This window comes from Pinus tabuliformis, chromosome 8 (genome assembly GCF_031772625.1).
Source record: "Pinus tabuliformis cultivar Carrire ecotype Pingquan chromosome 8, CPIR1, whole genome shotgun sequence".
Taxonomy (NCBI): Eukaryota; Viridiplantae; Streptophyta; class Pinopsida; order Pinales; family Pinaceae; genus Pinus; species Pinus tabuliformis.
In genome coordinates this window covers 543,654,415-543,673,959 of record NC_142294.1, presented here as the reverse complement: position 1 = coordinate 543,673,959, position 19,545 = coordinate 543,654,415, and the positions used below count along the sequence as shown (strand labels likewise).

The window sequence follows — 19,545 nt, the reverse complement described above, 5'->3', positions numbered from 1 at the left end:
TAATTGACTTGTCTTAGATATCATTATATGATTTTGACAAATTTACCATGGTACAGGCATAATGTTTATACATGCAATCTTTGCCTTGATATTTTGAAGTAATTTGCGATATATTGTTTGCAAACAAATTAGCATGTTCTGTTTCAAAGCTAGAATATCAATTTTAAACAGTCCTCAAATTTAGGTGGAACAACTTTTTTATGGAAGTGGGGCGTTGTTAAAAAATTTCATTTTTGCCTTCACTTTTTTTTTTTTCACAATACCTGATGATAGAATATTTGTAAACAAGAGTCTTAAACTATGGAAGCATTGAATTATTTATAAATGGTGCTTCTCAAGAACTCTCTTATGAATGGGGCACAACAGGGAACTGTATCCCAAACATGCTGGAAATTTATAAAATATGTAGGAAACTTGAAATATCAAATGAATTTAAGATTGGAATTATATTTTAATAAATCAAGATAGAAAAGACATAACTCTTAACTTTAATTCTTAATTCTTTAAAGTGTGCTAGCTCAGTGGAAGAACACCTGCTTTAAGCATGAGGTTGGTGTAACATGAATTAATCAATGATTTTGTAATTTATATTTAATTAAATGTTTTTAGTTTATTTTTAATTAAATGTTTTTTATATCGATTTATTTTAATGGTGAGATATTTATGGATTCATTGTTTTATATTGTCTCTAGAGAGACAAAAGTGATCTTTAAATTTATTTATTTATTTTTTTGTCTCTGGAGAGAATAGCTAGTATTGAAGACATATTGTCTCTAATTCGAGTGTTGACTCTAGAGAGACAAAAATGAAATTGTCTTTTATGAGACAATAACGCTTGTGTTATATATTGTCTTTATAGAAACAAATTTTTAAGACAATAATCTTTAAGACAATATTTTTTAAGACAATAATTTTCAAAACAATAAACTTTGAGACAATAATTTTTTTAGACAAATACCCAAAAATTGTCTTAAAACCCCCTTTCTCTTAACACCCCCTTTATGCGTTAGTGAGTTTGACCTGTCCGAATGCAGAATTCGCTGTGTTTGAGTTGGTGAAAAATGCATTCAGAAACAATCCAGCAGTAGTTCTTGTACTCATACGGATGCATTTTCACGATTGTTTCATGAGGGTAAGGATTTTCCTGTATCCATACTATAAATATAATTGTTTACTCCCATACAATTGTATTAGTTTTTTGAAATGTAAAAATCTGTTGACGTGGACTTACAGGGATGTGACGAGTCAGTTCTCATTGATTCCATTGGGGAAAATGTGGCAGAGAAAGATTCACGTGCTAACAATCCAAGTCTTCATGGATTCGATGTGATTGACATGGCTAAAGCCAAGCTAGAGGCCAATGTCCCCAAACAGTTTCATGCGCAGATATCCTCGCATTTGCTGCAAGAGATAGTGCAAAGCTGGTAATCTTCTGGTTTATTGTCCTTCAAACTGGATATAGCTTAGGAGAAAATATTGTTCAATTCATTCTAATTATAATGTGCAAATTAATTGCAGGCATCTCCACCTCAATATCCCCTCAGTTGGGATGTCCCAGCTGGACGAAGGGATGGAAATATTTCACTAGATTCAGATATCCCGGCAAATCTACCACCCGCTACCTTCAATGTAACTCAGCTAACTCAGAGATTTGCAACCAAAGGACTATCCCAGGACGAGATGGTTATACTGTCTGGTATATTAATTAAAGACCTGCATAACCTAATAGTGTTTTTATTATCTTAAAGTTAGAGCGAGTTTAGTGACCATCTTGTTCTTTGTGTTGGAATTTCTGATAATTCTAAACAAAATTGAAAAAACAGAACAATACTCTGTTTTAACACAGCGGAAATAAAAATCGTTTGCGGAATACGGTGTTTCAGCAACGCGGAAACTGGTGTTTCAGCAACGCAGTTTCGTCAATTGCTGTTTGCAGTGTAACAGCAACCGTGTTTCAGCAACGCTGAAACTCGTGTAACAGCAACACGCTGTTTTGACGTCAAGATTATTTTCTGCTTACGGTGTAACAGCAACGTGCAACGGTGTAACAGCAACGTAAAAATAACTTGTATTTATAAACAGTAAACCAACTGATACAAATTCGTCTTCCTCACATAGAGGGATTTTCACAAAAGATTTATGTTGAAAAGCATCTTCCTCTTGACAGAGGGATTACAACAGGAACGCTTTAGTTCCACAAACTAATTTCTCACTGTCTCAGAAAATTACAGTTTCAGCCACACAGTCTGTTGCTGAAACACACAGACAGTTGCTGTTACAGCCTGTAGAATCCATTGCTGCTCCAAAACACAGCGACTCTGTTTTCTTGCTGTTTTCTCTGCTCTGCCTGCTTCTCTGTCTTTTTCTACATTCTTCTAACTTCAAACAGAACTACTGTGTGATACATTTATATGTTAAAACATATCTGATTTAAACAATAAAATAATCAAAATATCTCTTAACGCTTATCTGCGTATTGAATGCAGCAAAGCGGTGATGCCTTTCTCAAGAAATTAAGTCGCCGGTTGCAGGGGAATTCAATTCTGAGAATTTAATGCACATTAATGTGCAAAATATCAAGCGCTACTTTGATACATCGAACAGCCTGGAATATCTACAGAAAATCAGATTTCTGTCCAGCTGTTTATGTTGCAGTTGGAATTAAATTCCAACACTCCCCCTTAATTTCAACTGCTGCATACCCAGGCATTTCCTGAAATGATCAAAACTTTTCTTTGCTAATGGTTTTGTCAAGATGTCAGCTAGCTGATCCTCTGTTCTGCAGTGCTGCAAAACAATCTCACCATTGTTAACCAATTCACGTATGAAGTGAAATTTGGTGTCTATGTGCTTTGTTCTTTTATGAAAAACAAAGATTTTAGACAATGCTATTGCTGAGCTATTGTCACAATAAATGGTTGTGCCTTTTTCTTGTTCATGACACAAATCTCTGAGAACTCTTCTCAGCCACACTGCTTGGCATGCTGCTACTGTTGCTGCCACATACTCTACCTCTGCTGTTGACAAAGACACAACTGGTTGCTTCTTGGAAGCCCATGAGATGGCTCCCGATCCCATATGAAACACATACCCCGATGTGCTTTTCCTATCATCAACACTTCCAGCCCAATCACTGTCAGTGTAACCTGTCAACATGAAACTTTCAGAAGAGGAGTATAAAATACCAAACCCCTTCGTTCCATTCACATACCTTAGAATCCTCTTGGCTGCCTGCCAATGAGTCTCTTTCGGTCTTTCCATAAATCTGGAGATTAAACTCACAGCGTGCATAATGTCTGGCCTAGTTGCAGTCAAGTACATAAGGCTGCCAACTATGCTCTTGTACAATTTTGGATCAAAATCCTTGCTGTTGTCTTCTTTGGTCAATTTTAACCCCATTACAGTTGGAGTCACAGCTGCCTTGATGTTCTGCATATTAAATCTCTTTGACACTGCTTCTACATATTTATCTTGAGAAATGAAAACACCATTGTCACTTTGGTCTACTTCAATTCCAAGAAAATATCTTAAGAAGCCCAAGTCAGTCATTTCAAATTCACTTTTCATGACTGCTTTAAGATCAGCAATGAAAGAAGCATTATCTACATATAAAACAACAATAATAATCTTACCGTCATTCTGTTTTATGTAGAGTGTGGGTTCACCATCACACTTATCAAACCCATTCTCAATCAGATAAGCATCAATTCTACTGTACCATGCTCTTGGAACTTGCTTCAGCCCATAAAGAGCCTTCTTTAGTTTACAAACTTTATGCTCTTGGCCTTCAACTTCATAACCTGGAGGTTGTTCAACATAAACCTCTTCTTTTAACACTCCATTCAGGAATGCAGATTTAACATCCATCTGATAAATCTTCCATTTGTGTTGTGCTGCAATAGACAACATTGTTCTCACTGTTTCCATCCTTGCTACCGGTGCAAAGGTTTCATCATAGTCTTTGCCTTGTTGCTGCTTGTAGCTTTTCGCAACAAGCCTTGCTTTGTGCCTGTCAATCTTGCCTTCAGCATTGCTTTTGGTCTTATAGACCCACTTAACTCCAATGGCATCCTTGCCTTTAGGGAGGTCCACTAACTCCCATGTTTTACTCTTCTCAATTGCACCAATTTCTTCATTCATTGCTTCAATCCATTTATCTTCATTTACAACATCTTCAAAAAGAACCTGGTCATCAACATGACAATACAAAGAGAATAATGAATTCAGACAGGTATTGTTACTTACCTCTCCTTGTTCATAAATCTCATTCAGATTTATGAATCTTGGTCTTCTTGGTGTACTTGGAGTTCCATCCGAACTTGAGGGTATTTCTGATCCCTGTGGTGTGCTTGGAGAAGCACTTCATTGACTTCTTAAGGCTGTTCAAATTCCAGCTTGTGGTGTGGTTTGTTGTACTTGCTGTGGTGGAGGAGGAGCCACCAAGGAAGGATTATTTGTTGTTGTCCATTCCTCTTCTTCTTCATGAGACACTATTGTCTTCACATTCATTGTCTTTTCCAAGCTTCCATCCCAAGCTTCATCTTCAATGAACTGCACATCTCTGCTTACTATCAATTTCTTGGTGGATGGATTATAGAGTTTGTATGCTTTTGACTCATCACAATAGCCAATAAAGACACACTTCTCCCCTTACTATCAAGCTTCTTCCTTAGCTAATCCGGTGCATGTGCATATGCAACACAACCGAATACTCTCATGTGAGTGACAGTTTGCTTTTGACCACTCCATGCCTCTTCTGGTATTTTGTTCATGACAGCTTTAGTTGGGCATCTATTCAAGATGTAAACTGCGCAAATGATAGCTTCTGCCCAATACTCATGTGGCAAGTGTTTTGCCTTCAGCATACTTCTGACCATGTCAAGAATGGTCCTATTCTTCTTTTCGGCAACACCATTTTGCTGAGGTGTATACCTTGCGGTGAACTGCTTTTGTATGTCATTCTCTCTACAAAAACGCAGAAAGTCTTTGGAGATGTACTATCCTCCTCTATCTGTTCTGAGCACTTTGATATAATGCCCACACTGCTTCTCAACAAGAGTTTTGAAGTGGCGGAATTTCTCAAACACTTCACTCTTCTGTTTCAGCATATACACCCATGTCTTTCTGGTGTAATCATCAATGAAAGTTAAAACATATTTATTTCCGGCAAATGATGGTATTTGCATTGGTCCACATACATCAAAGTGAACAATTTCCAAGGGTGCTTTTGCCCTTATACTCTTTCATGCTAGAAAGCTTTCTTTGTGTTGCTTGCCCAAGATGCAGCCCTCACAAAGGCTCTCCTGTTTCTCAATCAATGGCAATCCCTTTACCATTCCCTTTTTGTGCAACAGATTCAAGCCTCCGAAATTGAGATGTCCAAATCTCAAGTGCCACAACCAATTCTCATCTTTCACTTGTTCCTGAAAGACTTCTTGTGTAACAGCTACAACAGTTCTTCCTTCCTTCAAATCTGCCCTGAGTTTGAGAGGAAACATTCTATTGTTGTTCATCTACACCTGTGCAATGATCTTCTTACTTGGAGGTATGTCTCTGATTGTACACATATCATCTTTGAAGAACACATTATAACCTTTGTTAATGAGCTGTCCAATGCTCAAAAGATTACATTTCAGACCAGGTACATAGTATACCTCTAGCACAATCATTTGTTCTCCATTTCTTGCTCGGATACTGACTCTGCCCTTACCCTTGACAGATATCTTACTATCAGTCCCTGTTGTTACCTCAGATTTCACATCTTCATCCAGATTGGCAAGCATTGCAATATTTTCAGTCATGTGATTACTACAACCTGAGTCTAAGAACCAAAAATCTTCTTGTTTGTCTTGTGCAATGTTACATGTTAACAGCACATTCTTTGGATTCTTATCTTCTTCATTTGCAAAATTAACATTCTGCCTATTATTCATGTCATTTTGTTTTTTCCTACATTCATTGGCGTAGTGCCCATATTTCTTACAATAATGACATTGGACTTGGGATTTGTCATACCTTTGTCCATGAGCTTGTTGTTTGCTTGAACTTTCATGTTGGTTCTGATTGCAGCTCCTTCTGCTTGTGCTTGCAGGATAATTTTTGCCTCTGTTTTGGCTTCTTCCACGACCTCTGTTATATGCTCTGCCTCGACCTTTTCCTTGGCCAAAAGACATCTGAGTCTTGAATGCTTGCTCAAAAGAGTAATCTGTTCCTCTACTTAGTCTGTGTTCATGAGACAAAATAGAAGCACTCAGTTCATCTACTGTGAACTGTGAGAGATCCTTTGTTTCTTCTATTGCTACCACAATAGATTCAAACCTTGAGGGTAAAATTCTCAATATCTTCTCTACAATCATTCTTTCTTCAAGAATCTTACCATGAGACCTTATCTGGGTTATCAACCCAATAACCTGAGTGAAGAATGAATCTATTGTATCAGATTCCTTCATGCTGAGTGTTTCAAAGTCTCTCCTCAACATCTGCAACTTTGCAGTCTTCACCTTCTCCATGCCTTGATAGGCAGTTTTGAGAATATCCCATGCTTCCTTGGATTTTGTTGCCGTTGCAATCCGTGGAAAAACACTTTCATGTACTGATTGGAAGAGAAAAAAGAGGGCTTTGGCATCCTTCTTCATGTCGCTCTTCAACTGGTCTCTTTCTGCTACTGTCAAAGCAGCCAACGCTGTTGCATCTGCAGGTTAAACATAGCCAGTTTCAACTAGCTCCCATATTCATTGAGAAGAAAACAATGCTTTCATTATTATGGACCAATAACTGTGATTTTTCTCATTAAATTGTGGCAGTTGGGAATTTGTCAAACCTGTTCCAGCATCTGCCATCTTCACTCTGTATAAAATAAAGAAAAGATACTGACTGTATAATTAAACACAAGCAGAAACTTTCTCTGCTGGAGAAAAATCTGCTCAACAAGCTTCTTACAGCTCCTACAGTGAAAAACAAGCTCTGTTTTTGACTCACTGAGTGCCTAGACCAGCTCTGATACCATGTTGGAATTTCTGATAATTCTAAACAAAACTGAAAAAAACAGAACAATACTCTGTTTTAACACAACGGAAATAAAAATCGTTTGCGGAATACGGTTTCGGCAACGCGGAAATTGGTGTTTCAGCAACGCAGTTTTGTCAGTTGTTGTTTGCAGTGTAACAGCAATAGTGTTTCAACAATGCTGAAAATCGTGTAACAGCAACACGCTGTTTGGACGTCAAGATTATTTTCTGCTTACGGTGTAACAACAACGTGCAACGGTGTAACAACAACGTAAAAATAACTTGTATTTATAAATAGTAAACCAACTGATACAAATTCGTCTTCCTCACATAGAGGGATTTTCACAAAAAAATTATGTTGAAAAGCATCTTCCTCTTGACAGAAGGATTACAACAGGAATGCTTCAGTTTCACAAACTAATTTCTCACTGTCTCAGAAAATTACAGTTTCAGCCACACAGTCTGTTGCTGAAACACACAGACAGTTGATGTTACAGCCTGTAGAATCCATTGTTGCTCCAAAACACAGCGACTCTGTTTTCTTGTTGTTTTCTCTGCTCTGCCTACTTCTCTGTCTTTTTCTACATTCTTCTAACTTCAAACAGAACTGCTATGTGATACATTTATATCTTAAAACATATCTGATTTAAACAATAAAATAATCAAAATATCTGTTAACGTTTATCTGCGTATTGAATGCAGCAAAGCGGTAATGCTTTTCTCGAGAAATTAAGTCGCCGGTTGCAGGGGAATTCAATGCTGAAAATTTAATGCACATTAATGTGCAAAATATCAAGCGCTACTTTGATACATCGAACAGCGTGGAAAAGGTCCTGACGATGAACCACACTAGTTGGTTCGAAACGCGTCGACAAATGATTTTTCATGTGATTTACACCGAAAAATCTCTCACAAGCCTGAAATATCTACAGAAAATCAGATTTCTGTCCAGCTTTTTATGTTGTAGTTGAAATTAAATTCCAACACTTTGAGCGTTTATACAGGAGCGCACACAATTGGTGTCTCGCACTGCTCTTCATTTGTGAGCAGGCTCTACAACTTCAACAACACGCATCCGACTGACCCGTCTTTATGTTGTAGTTGAAATTAAATTCCAACACTTTGAGCGTTCATACAGGAGCGCACACAATTGGTGTCTCGCACTGCTCTTCATTTGTGAGCAGGCTCTACAACTTCAACAACACGCATCCGACTGACCCGTCGCTTGATCCTGTGTACGCTATGCAGCTGAAGGCAAGGTGCCCCAATGGCAACCCTAATAATAAAACGACGGTGCCCATGGAAGTAAATACGCCCAATATTCTCGACAATCTCTACTACGACGGCGTTATAAAGAATCGCGGTCTGTTTACCTCCGACGCAACGCTGTTGACGAATGTAAACACCAGCAATTTGGTTTTTGCAAACGCCGGCGCATTTAGCATGCGCACATGGCAGCAAAACTTTGCTGCTGCGATGGTCAAAATGGGAAAGATTGAGGTATTGACTGGCAACCAGGGAGAAATCCGCGTGAACTGCAGGGTTGTTAACAACTAATTCATCGAGTCCCATTAGAAATGCCTGCGTTCCTATCCACGAACAGTGAATGTATCAATAAAATCGTAATCCCAAGTCACATGTACTACATGGTCTCCACATTGGGAATTCTTGCACTGCAACAATAAAGAGACCAGAGCCATTCTTTCACGGGATTGTTCAACATAGTCCGCAAATTAAGAATTATTGCAGTGCGGCATGATAGAAATTAATCTTATAATTATCCGAATGGAAAAAATAATCCCATTATCTGAATGGAATATGCAGTGGGCGAGAAAAGATAAGTAAATTTATTAATTATATAAGAACTCCTCCAGCATTATCCAATATGACAGGTATAATATCCCCAAAACACATGACGTTGCAGTACCCAACCAAATTTGAATCAACGCACATAGATTCTCACAAATACAATATTCTAGCACCATTCAGACACGAAATCAACCTACAACATTCTCACCTTTGGCACAGTAAAAGCTGTCACCCTTCAATTTATTAACTAAATTTGAAAATGTGTCTCTCAAATGAAACCCAATAATAAAGCAGTGATTATAAGTTCTTTTCACTTAGTGTTTTAGCGTTTTTGGAAATGAAGCATATTAATATCTCTCGATATATTTTTGGAGTGAATTAGACTCTTCTTCCGATGATCGACAAATTTTCCGTTTCCGTTCAGATTTCTATTTTACAAAGATTCAAATAAACAGAACAGTGTCGTTTACATTTCCTCAATCTAGTTAATTTATCGTGAATGGATATTAATGATATTAAACGGTACACATTTTGGATGTTTAACTTTTTGCCATTTATCATTTCTACCGTTAATCTCTGTGTTATTACAAAGTCAAGATAGGTTCCAAGCTAAGCATGAAACACAAGCGCATAATGTGGAACAGTAAACATTTTATTAAAAAATATGTGAATAAATTATTATTATTATAGTTAAAAAGAATATATGCTATAGATTTATTTAATTTTCTTATTAAAATTTTATAAGAAGTTTTTTATTTAATTAATATATATTTGTATTAATTTCATATTTTATAGGTAGGAATTAAATTTTTTGAAGGGCTAATATATAGAATGTAAAATTTAAAGAAAAAATAAATATAGAAAAGTGTGATGTCTTTGAACACATAGATAATTAGGAGGTTCATATATATATATATATGATCCAAAATATTTATATTTGATTTTTTTATTATTGATATATTTTTAAAGATATATTCCTCTCGTATTGTATCACATGCCCATGAACACATCTCAAACTTTTTGTTTTGTAGATATGGTATTGTTAATATTGTTAAGATACTCGGAATCATTCCCTTTTTATTAGTTTAACTCATAGTTTGTTTTCTTTTGTAATATTATCCAACTCCTTATAATCGTTGGGAATTACCATTTCAAAACATTATCTTTAACTTATAAAGTTATTAGTCAGTACCCATGCCTAAGTTAGGATGTACCTATCCATTTCACCGTGTCTCATATTAAAGCGCATATAACTAGGATATACCTATCCATTTCACGGTCTCTTATTAAAGTGCATATAACTAACATTTGTATCCACCACTTTGTTATTAGTCCCTGCCATCTGGCATCCGGCAGGGACTATTGTAATCGTTCAATGGCGACTTAGCATTAGTTCAATGCTTTCTGCATCTGTTATACGCCGGTTATCCTAAAGTCGTGTGAGGTTTTATGTGCACATAACCAAAGTCGCATTCCGGGTTAACCTTTCTCATCTTATTTGGCCTCTTCCCGAGGCGGAAGAGGCCTGACCATGGGTTATATTGGTTTTAAGGCTGCTGCATTTTGGCTAACCGTAAAAGGGCTTGTTTTAATGTTAACATTAGTTTTGAAACATTAAATGTTGTTGGTAAACAGGTTTGGTTATTTCATAAAGTATATGCTATGGTTGCATGGTATTAACAGGTGTTGTCGTGTTGTTGCAGGGTATTAACAGCTGGAACCGCGGCAGCTATGGCAGCTACAACATGAGGGGAAATAACGGCCGCTGCAACCACAGAGCATATCAGAACCGTAGCAAAGGTCGCCACAAATATGATATTAGAAACCTTTCTCCAAGCCCTAACGTTCCTCAGTTTCTTGTCGAGCTTTTTCCTCTGCAGCTGAAGCTTCTCTAGCATGTGTGTGTGCCTTCTGTAAACAGAATCGAAATGCTTAAAGAAATCTTCAGAGAACGGGCTACCAGCAGTCTTAAAGTTCGACAGTTCTTCCTGCATTTTCTTGCACTGGCTAGAGTTGAATGGGAACGCCGCGTATTTGAAGAATAATGGCGTGGAAGGTGCCTTTGAGCCATTATTGCGCGTAAAGAAGCTTTCGTCTAATGCTATCTTGCCTTCTAGAGGTTCGGCTTTGGCAGCCGGATATGATCTCTCTAGGTGCGTTTTCAGTGCCATCTTATCTTCACATTGTCTCTTGCGTTTGTTTATTTTTACCCTCTAAACTTGCTGGTCACTTCTGTCTTGTTCTTGCAGTGCGACTTCTTGTGTGGTGCCCGCCCGAGGGAAGGCCCTGGTGCCCACAGATTTGTCCATTGCCATACCCGAAGGCACTTATGCTCGAATAGGTAACGTTTTGCCCTAAAATGGGCTTTGCCATTCTTGTATTTTTGGTGAACTTAAATGTTTGGCAGTGGATTTGAATAAACAGCTGGTTGTTCCTAGCCTTTCTGAGACAGTTCTCCAGCACAGTGCAGATTTCAAAACCAGTGGCTCATATCCACATCAACCACACCCGATGCAACTTACTGATTCAAAGTAAGAGTGCGAGGTTCGTGGTCTGCCTCTGAAATGGCCTTGAAAGCCCTTCCACAGATATGACGAAAAAGACATAGAAGAATACAAGATAGAAAGAGAGTTCTCTGAGCAATTTATATGCCTTTCGCTCCTCCTCTGCGAAGCTCCTTTGTTTTTCCAATAGCCTATTCATTTTAACATGCTCTTCCTCAAACTAATGCCCCAATTCTGCCATAGAGGAACTATGGTACTCCATGCTTCGTAACTGCCTCTGAAATGGCCTTGAAAGCCCTTCCACAGATATGACGAAAAAGACATAGAAGAATACAAGATAGAAAGAGAGTTCTCTGGTCCGAGCATCCGACCTTCCGGTAACCTAGCCCTCCTTAAGACAACGATTTGCTAAAGGGATACAAGCCATTATTACAATAAACTAGAGTTCTGATGCGATAAATGAAGGGCTCCTTCTCTATGGTCTTCTTCACATTCGAATTGAAATGCCTGAGATATAGAAAGCCTCACCTTACCATATTAAAAGCGATAACAGAGTAAGGAAACAGCTTTCATGTTAATCCGCCTCTGTCACTCCACCAGATTGTGTAGACGAGCATTCCCAATACATTCCTCGCCGGCCTCGTGATCATGACATCCGAATATACTGGTTGAGCTGGATTGCGATTGTTGGCTACCAATTTCTTCCAACATTGCGTAACCGCTCTTGATAAATCCTCCTTAGCAATCTGGTCAATCTGCACGGCCGGCCCTAAAGAAGCTGTTCCGAGCAGACCGTAAGCATGTGGCCTTTTGGTGGAGAGGTCACAAAATATTACACCAGCGGGCGGCATCATCATCTATACAAAGTCCGGTTTCCGCAAACATCACTGATTTGGTTGGTGGTTGTATCTGATTACTTTGATTGGTATCAATATTACCATGATAATGAGGACACCATGGTGCCTAAGAATCAGAGTACGAAGCATAGGTTTTCCTCCTTAAATCTTCCCTTTTGAACTCTACCGCCTGCTGCCTGATTATGCCTGATTAATGAAGATTGCCAACGACCCCTTAAAAGGAAAATGGGAACCTTCAAGTCTCTAATATAGCCAGGTGTCTCGCTTGCAAGGAGGAGGGGACTGTTCTTTCCATTCAAATCTGATGGAACTCTGTGACTCTGGTAAGACAAAAGGAAATGAAGGATGAACGTGTTAACCTGATGCGACCTTAGGTGGCCTGCTGTATAGCTTGCATGTGTTATGCTAGGGAGATAGGTGTTAGGCACATGGCCGTCATGTAGGGCCCACAAGGTGGATAAAAGTTTCGACTTTCATTTTTATTTTTATTGACATCGGTTGATTTTCTTATTTTTATTTAAATTTGAAATTTGATGTTGCATTGTCGTTTCTTAGTTCTCGGCTCTCTAGCTCTTGGGTTATGACACCAGGGTTTTATTCCCGGGTGATTTGTGCAGTGATGAGTATGGTCTGGCAACCGTGAAGGTTTCTGAGCAGGTGGTTCCACCACCCATACGTTGCCCTTATCAGGTAATCTCATAAATGATCTTGCACTTCCCTTGAGTTTCCATGGTTGCATTTTAAAGATATCTCGTGACTTGTTTTTTTATCTATAATTGATTTGCAGGTTCTCCTAGTGAGGTCGCGGCGTTCCAAGGAATCTCCGAGGTAGTTTCCATCATTTTCTGACACCTACATGCTCAAGTCTTCAATGAATTTATGGGTATGTTTAAATTTTGGTCGTGGTCTTCTGATGACTGGGTAGAGAGACAGACAGTCTTGTTGTTAGGTGAATCCCTTGGAAGGTTTTTTATTTTAGCTGTGATATTCATTTGATACACAGGATGTATATGTATTTATATTTTTGTCTGGACGAAAGCGGCTATGCCCTTGAAATTCGTTGTTGTGGTTGTATTTAAGTTATATATTTTCATTTTGGTTATTAGGAATGCCTATAAAAACCGTGTAGGTGGCTATTCCGGATTTTGGGTTTGTCCAACAAACCCTTAGGGTTAGACTGGAAGGTCCCAAGTCTTACTAGACAACGCTTTTGGTTGTCTTATTTGTCTTGGAACTTTATCCAACCGTAATGAATGCATTCTGTAATTTTCTCCTAACTGGTTTGACTTGTTATATAATGCTATGCTATCGGATTATTAGTTCAATAATTTGTTTAATATAGTTCTTCTGGTCATCAAGCTCTAGCATCTCTCTCGTTTCCTGAGTATGATGCTTGTTGTTTAACTTCCTTTTTTTATTCTGTACAATGATGAATTTGGCTCTGTTTCTCATATAGAGAGTCAGGGAGTTTCATTTAGAATATTCCCATTATTGTTTTTCAAATTCTATGTTATTTCGACTTTTTAACTTCATGTGCTAGACAAATTATAAAGAAAATGCATATGCCATTGCTGTGGAACTCTAGTTTTTCTGTAGCAAAACTGAAGTAGTTATATCTTTCTATATGAACATGCATGCACCTGCCCCTCTGTCCAATAGCCTTCTTCTTTGTAGGAGAGTTCTATTGATTGCAAATCTCGTGTAGTGTCTTATTTCCAGGCATTTTGCTTTTGGTCTTTGTTAGTAGCTATGTAGTTACAAGAATGGCTGAGGCTGGAGTTTACCGGAAAATCTTTTGTTGGCAGAGAGTTCTAGGGATTGCAAATCTCTTGTATGTTGATATTGTTGGAACTGTTGTTTTGTTCTTCAAGTTGGTGGCCTCAACTCTGTTTTATCTATGGAATTTGCGCATAGGATACCTAAGATTTCAACGAAATCAATAATTATTATTGGGATGGATGTTTCACATGGTTCTCCAGGGCATGCAGATTCACCTTCAATTTCAGCAGTATGCGTCTTTAACATGTTATCTAGGCCTCTGTCTTGAATTGACGGACATGATGAATTTTAGTATATGTTGTTTATTTTAGTATATGTTGTTTAGTATTAGATATCCAGTACATTGGTCAGAATTATGCGATTGATATTAACTAAATATTCTTAAGTTATAACCTGTTAGTTTGTCATACCCTTATCAGTTGGGCGTTGCTTCGCTTTGGGAAAACTATTATGGACCCTGTACTATTCTAATTGTGTACTCGTTGTATCCAAGTTGACTCCTTTACAGTATAGGGATTTCTTGTATTATGGACCCTGTACTATTCTAATTTTGTACTGTTTGGATCCATTGCTGTTCCAACTTGACTCTTTGCAGTATAGGGATTTCTTGTACTTTTTCCCCATACAAGTATAGTTTTTCGAATTGATTGTTTGTTTGTTTGGTTCTCTAACTGTTACATACTTATTTCGTATCACAAGGTGTGTGCTTCATTAGTTTTTCTATCTTATCCAGAGTCTACGTAGGGCTCAAAAACATTGCCTTTTATCAATTAAATAGATCCTCTCTACTATTAATACATTTCACAGATCCAAGCGTCTCAGAACTCTGCATTTCTGAGTTTCTGAAAGGAATTTAGGCTGAAATATGTGAAGATCTAATTTTTTAGTGTTTATTAATTTTCTATGATGGATATTTATCTTGTTAATACATACATTTTCTCTGCATCACCTATCTTGAAGGTGATTGCTCTGAATTGCTCTGAATTGGAATTCTTGGCCTTCTTTATTCACCTTGTTTATTCAAGATTTTAGTTTTTGACCTTGTTTATTCATTCAATGACAGTGGCATGGAGGCTATCTATACAGCTCACCTTCTACAAAACCCTCTTCTAATGCTCGGTTTCCTACCAGAAATAAGAATTCGAGTGGGCTAGTTCTGTCAACAGACCCAAAGCCTCGCTTGAGGTGGACTACAAACCTTCATGAAATATTCTCCTTCATGAGATATTGGTAGTGGACTGCAGACCTTCATGTGATATTGGTAGATGCTCTGACAAAGCTTGGAGATCTAGATCCCTGTTCTCTACCCTTAAGGCAGGGACTAGCTGTTATGTACTTGAGTTGTAAAATACATGCGAGAACATGGCTGGGGATCAGGATCTCTGTCACCCTTGACAAATTTTAGTTTTCGGAATTGACTAATGCACTGTTCCAACTATTAATACATTTCACAGATCCAAGCGTCTCAGAACTCTGCATTTCTGAGTTTCTGAAAGGAATTTAGGCTGAAATATGTGAAGATCTAATTTTTTAGTGTTTATTAATTTTCTATGATGGATATTTATCTTGTTAATACATACATTTTCTCTGCATCACCTATCTTGAAGGTGATTGCTCTGAATTGCTTTGAATTGGAATTCTTGGCCTTCTTTATTCACCTTGTTTATTCAAGATTTTAGTTTTTGACCTTGTTTATTCATTCAATGACAGTGGCATGGAGGCTATCTATACAGCTCACCTTCTACAAAACCCTCTTCTAATGCTCGGTTTCCTACCAGAAATAAGAATTCGAGTGGGCTAGTTCTGTCAACAGACCCAAAGCCTCGCTTGAGGTGGACTGCAGACCTTCATGAAATATTCTCCTTCATGAGATATTGGTAGTGGACTGCAGACCTTCATGTGATATTGGTAGATGCTCTGACAAAGCTTGGAGATCTAGATCCCTGTTCTCTACCCTTAAGGCAGGGACTAGCTGTTGTGTACTTGAGTTGCAAAATACATGCGAGAACATGGCTGGGGATCAGGATCGCTGTCACCCTTGACAAATTTTAGTTTTCGGAATTGACTAATGCACTGTTCCAAGCTGGCAGTGACAGAAAGCAGAGTACCCAAAGTTGGATATATCACACGCCGACAAATAATATGATCAAGGAACAAGACTCCTCTTGAGACATGCTCTATTGGTAAGCCATCTAAGGAGTTCTTAGGGCTGATTTAATGAGATCAGTTACTTTCTTATCTCTTATAGATTTTGTAAGGCAAGTCATCACAATACCAGCCTTGACTTCATCCAAGATAGTACTTAGATCACCTTTCAGGAACCAGACATACCCACCAAAATTGCTTCGAATGACTCTTAGGACAGTGTGAGCATTCCTACTAGGTCTAAAAGCATAAGATTTCTGAGTGAAACGAGGCTCAAATATAGGTTTCAAAATCATAAGTAAAACCTCCTGCACAATTCTATTCTGTAAGGGAGAAACTCTTGCAAACAGCGAAAGTAATTTGACTGTGGCCTTTGATAAGGGCTTAGTTCTAAATTTTTCCCTAGGAGACCTAAGATAAGGTTCAGCCCTTGAACCCCATTTAAACTCAGATTCCAACACAGTGTTTCTCAAAGCTAATAAATCTTCTAAAAAAACCTTTGTAGGGGTTTGAAGATTTTGGGATATGATTTATGGATGGGGTTGGTATCGTGTTGGGATGATTAGTTTCGGTCACTGAGATCTTTTCAAGTGATCAAACAGAGCGCGAGAAAGGTTAATTTTCCTATAATATCGCCAAGACCCTCCCAATGTTTCCGCTCCTTCTAACAAACTTTATATCCCAACGCACTCCCCACAAGGCATACCGGCACAAGGCTTGATTTAAACAGAATCCCAGAGCAATAAAAAAGGATTATGTCCACATTTAAAACTACTGTTTTTGATATCAACAACATGATATATTAACCACCAGTTGCTTGAAATCTTAAATTCAATGATAGCGCGCCCCAATGTCTGCCTGTGCTGCTGATAAGGAATTTGCAAACAACGTAGGTCCTGTTGATTGGCAAAATTTAAACGATAATAGGATCTTCAATTCATTAGTAAAGTTGATACAGACATCGAAACGGTATTAGTGACAAGGTGGTTTAAAAAAAGCTCACTTATCAAAAGTAATCTGGCCTTTACCAAAGAAAATCTGTAGACAACATTCCTTCGTAGTAATAATAATAGTCTGCCATTGTGACTGCAATAGTAGGTAGTTTTCTAACGGGTTTTTTTAGGGTTTCATCGAAGCACCCTTTAACCTAAGTAAAAGAAATCCTTGCTTTTAACCTTGTGCCTTATGTATGTTATTATTGTTAATTGAAATATATTCTGAATAGTTCCTTGCCTAAATTTTTACCTTTTAAATCCTTATTGTCTCGATTCGTTGTGCCCCTTTGTGGCATGAGTTTTTCCTATCTGTCAGGGTTTTTATTATTGTCTCATGGGTTCAATTTTCGTTCCTTTGTCTCTTATGTTCATAGTCTGATTATGGTGGTTTTTAACTCATGGATCAGGCCTTTGGCCTAGGCTGCATGGATTCTGATCGCCCCACTCTTCCCGAAGGGAAAGGGCGATGGACCCTCATCCCGAGGTGGATCAACCGACAGGAAGACCTGCTCCAAGGCCGCTTCCATATGCCATTTGCACCCCATGTCAGATCGACATGCCCATCATTAAATACTCATCATATTTCATCTACCGCCACAGACTCAAAGGGGCACCTAATTTCGCATTTACTACTGCCGCCACATCCATCATGCCATATGCCATTTCAACCCCATGTCAGATCGATATGCCCATCATTAAATACTGCTCTGATCCAATCTGATCTTCGAGATTATTTCTGCACCTAGATCTACCACCAAGATTGCCCGATGTCAAATACATCACTTCTACCCCCAAATGCATCATTCCATATCCCATTTGCTCCCCATGTCTTATCGACCACTTAATTGCACCTCAAGGAGAGGTTTTTTTGTGGCCGAAATAAGCTGAGTATTAAGTATGGTGGATGGATACCCCCCTCTCAGCTCTCTTCACCTGCCTCACTATAGCCTTACCCCCGCTTTATCCCCTGCCAAGCTAGACTGATTCTACTGAACGACCCATCCAACACCTCCCCGCTTCATATAACATGGAATCCATTAGCATAAGCCAACTTACTGAACTCACAGCATTGTTTCTCTTAGCACTTATTCTCATGACTCTTCTGATCATTGACATCGTAAAAGTCGAAAGACAAAGGAAAAAGAAACCTAAAAAAACCTAACATCTCTTTTGGATTATCTTACGCATTGTCTTATTTCCCCGCTTCTTTCTCTATTACAGGTGTACAACGGATGCTTCAAATATGCATTCGGGTCCGCCATCACCGGCTCTGCTCAACTACAGACAGCATGTATCTCTCGGCCTACAGTCAATGTCCGTGTCCCTGCAGTGTATAATAGTTTTGTCATTAAGGCTTTTGCCTACCTTTTGCTCTTAGGAAAGCAACTCGATGCAGCTTGAATCACATCGACTACAGTGTGTAATAGTTTTGTCATTAAGGCTTTTGCCTACCTTTTGCTCTTAGGAAAGCAACTCGATGCAGCAAAAATCAATGTCAATTTGCTATTTCTGATTTCAACGATGTTGTATACAGAAGCTGCATTTTGCTTTGATATGTGTTTTCCTCTACTTTGTAGTACGTAATAGACAGGCTCAACTTGCTTCTTGCTCAACTTGCTTCTTAAAAACTCAGTTCATTTTTTTATGCCATTGACTATATAGTGATACATTTTGCTTCCTAAAAACTTCAGTTCCTTCCAATACTCTAAAAGTTTCACTTTCGGATGCACAGTATAAAACTTTTAACTTCACGACAGGCTTAACTTCACGCGATAAACAATTCTGATCTACGCCTATCATCTTTTAGCACCATTAAAAATAAATTAAACAATTAGAGACTGGTTTACTACACATGCGTAAACCAGTTCTTCGAAAGTCGCAAACTTAAATTTTAATCACATACATAGGACATGGAAGTTATAAAGGAAATTCCATTCAGAATTTTAGTTTTATGTTTTACGCATTCATGGATAATTCAATATTTACTTTTAACATAAAACTTGTTAATTTTATTTACTTGGCATTTTATATAGGTCACTTAGAACTTTCATATCCTTTTGAATTCATAATGTAACACTTTATATAGATAATCTCCAAATAAAACTAAAATATATATATAAAAAAAATTGTTATTTTTAATAAGTTTACTTTATTGTTAATATTTAAGAAATTTCAAGCATTTGGGTAAGAGCCACTGCTCCTGCCCTGAATTCGTTGCCTCGGCCCTTCGCGCGACACTGCTTCTTCTTGTTTGGCGATGCGGACTCTGCTCCCCTGATCGTTCTACCTTGAGCTGATGCTACTCATGCTTAAAAGAATAAGGAGTAATGTATTGTCTTTATTGGCCTGGGATTGAGCTATAATTCCAATTCTATTTGACCATTGCCATTTCTGGACCCGCTGATTGCTCATTCTGTAAAAACAAAGGCTGTAAAATAAGAATTTGATG

The 19,545-nt window shown here is 38.1% G+C and overlaps 1 protein-coding gene and 1 pseudogene across 2 annotated transcripts; both read left to right on the top strand.

The window, feature by feature from the left end:
- Window positions 1-8,564, top strand: part of LOC149236577 (peroxidase 5-like) — a 31,903-nt pseudogene extending 23,339 nt beyond the window's left edge.
- A 1,795-nt stretch (window positions 8,565-10,359) lies between these two features.
- On the top strand, window positions 10,360-13,505 carry LOC149236576 (uncharacterized). 2 transcript variants are annotated; one of them, XR_016246234.1, is made up of 6 exons: window positions 10,360-10,616; window positions 10,738-10,969; window positions 11,066-11,157; window positions 11,287-12,500; window positions 12,795-12,867; window positions 12,965-13,505. XR_016246234.1 is itself a non-coding variant. In XM_089372429.1 (5 exons), the coding sequence occupies exons 1-4, from the start codon at window positions 10,487-10,489 to the stop codon at window positions 12,818-12,820; spliced, it is 480 nt and encodes a 159-aa protein (XP_089228555.1). In that variant the 5' UTR covers window positions 10,367-10,486; the 3' UTR covers window positions 12,821-12,867; window positions 12,965-13,505. The 2 variants fall into 2 exon arrangements, 1 of the variants encoding a protein (XP_089228555.1); XM_089372429.1 differs by lacking the exon at window positions 11,287-12,500 and having other exon boundaries at window positions 10,367-10,616.
- Window positions 13,506-19,545: the final 6,040 nt, after the last annotated feature.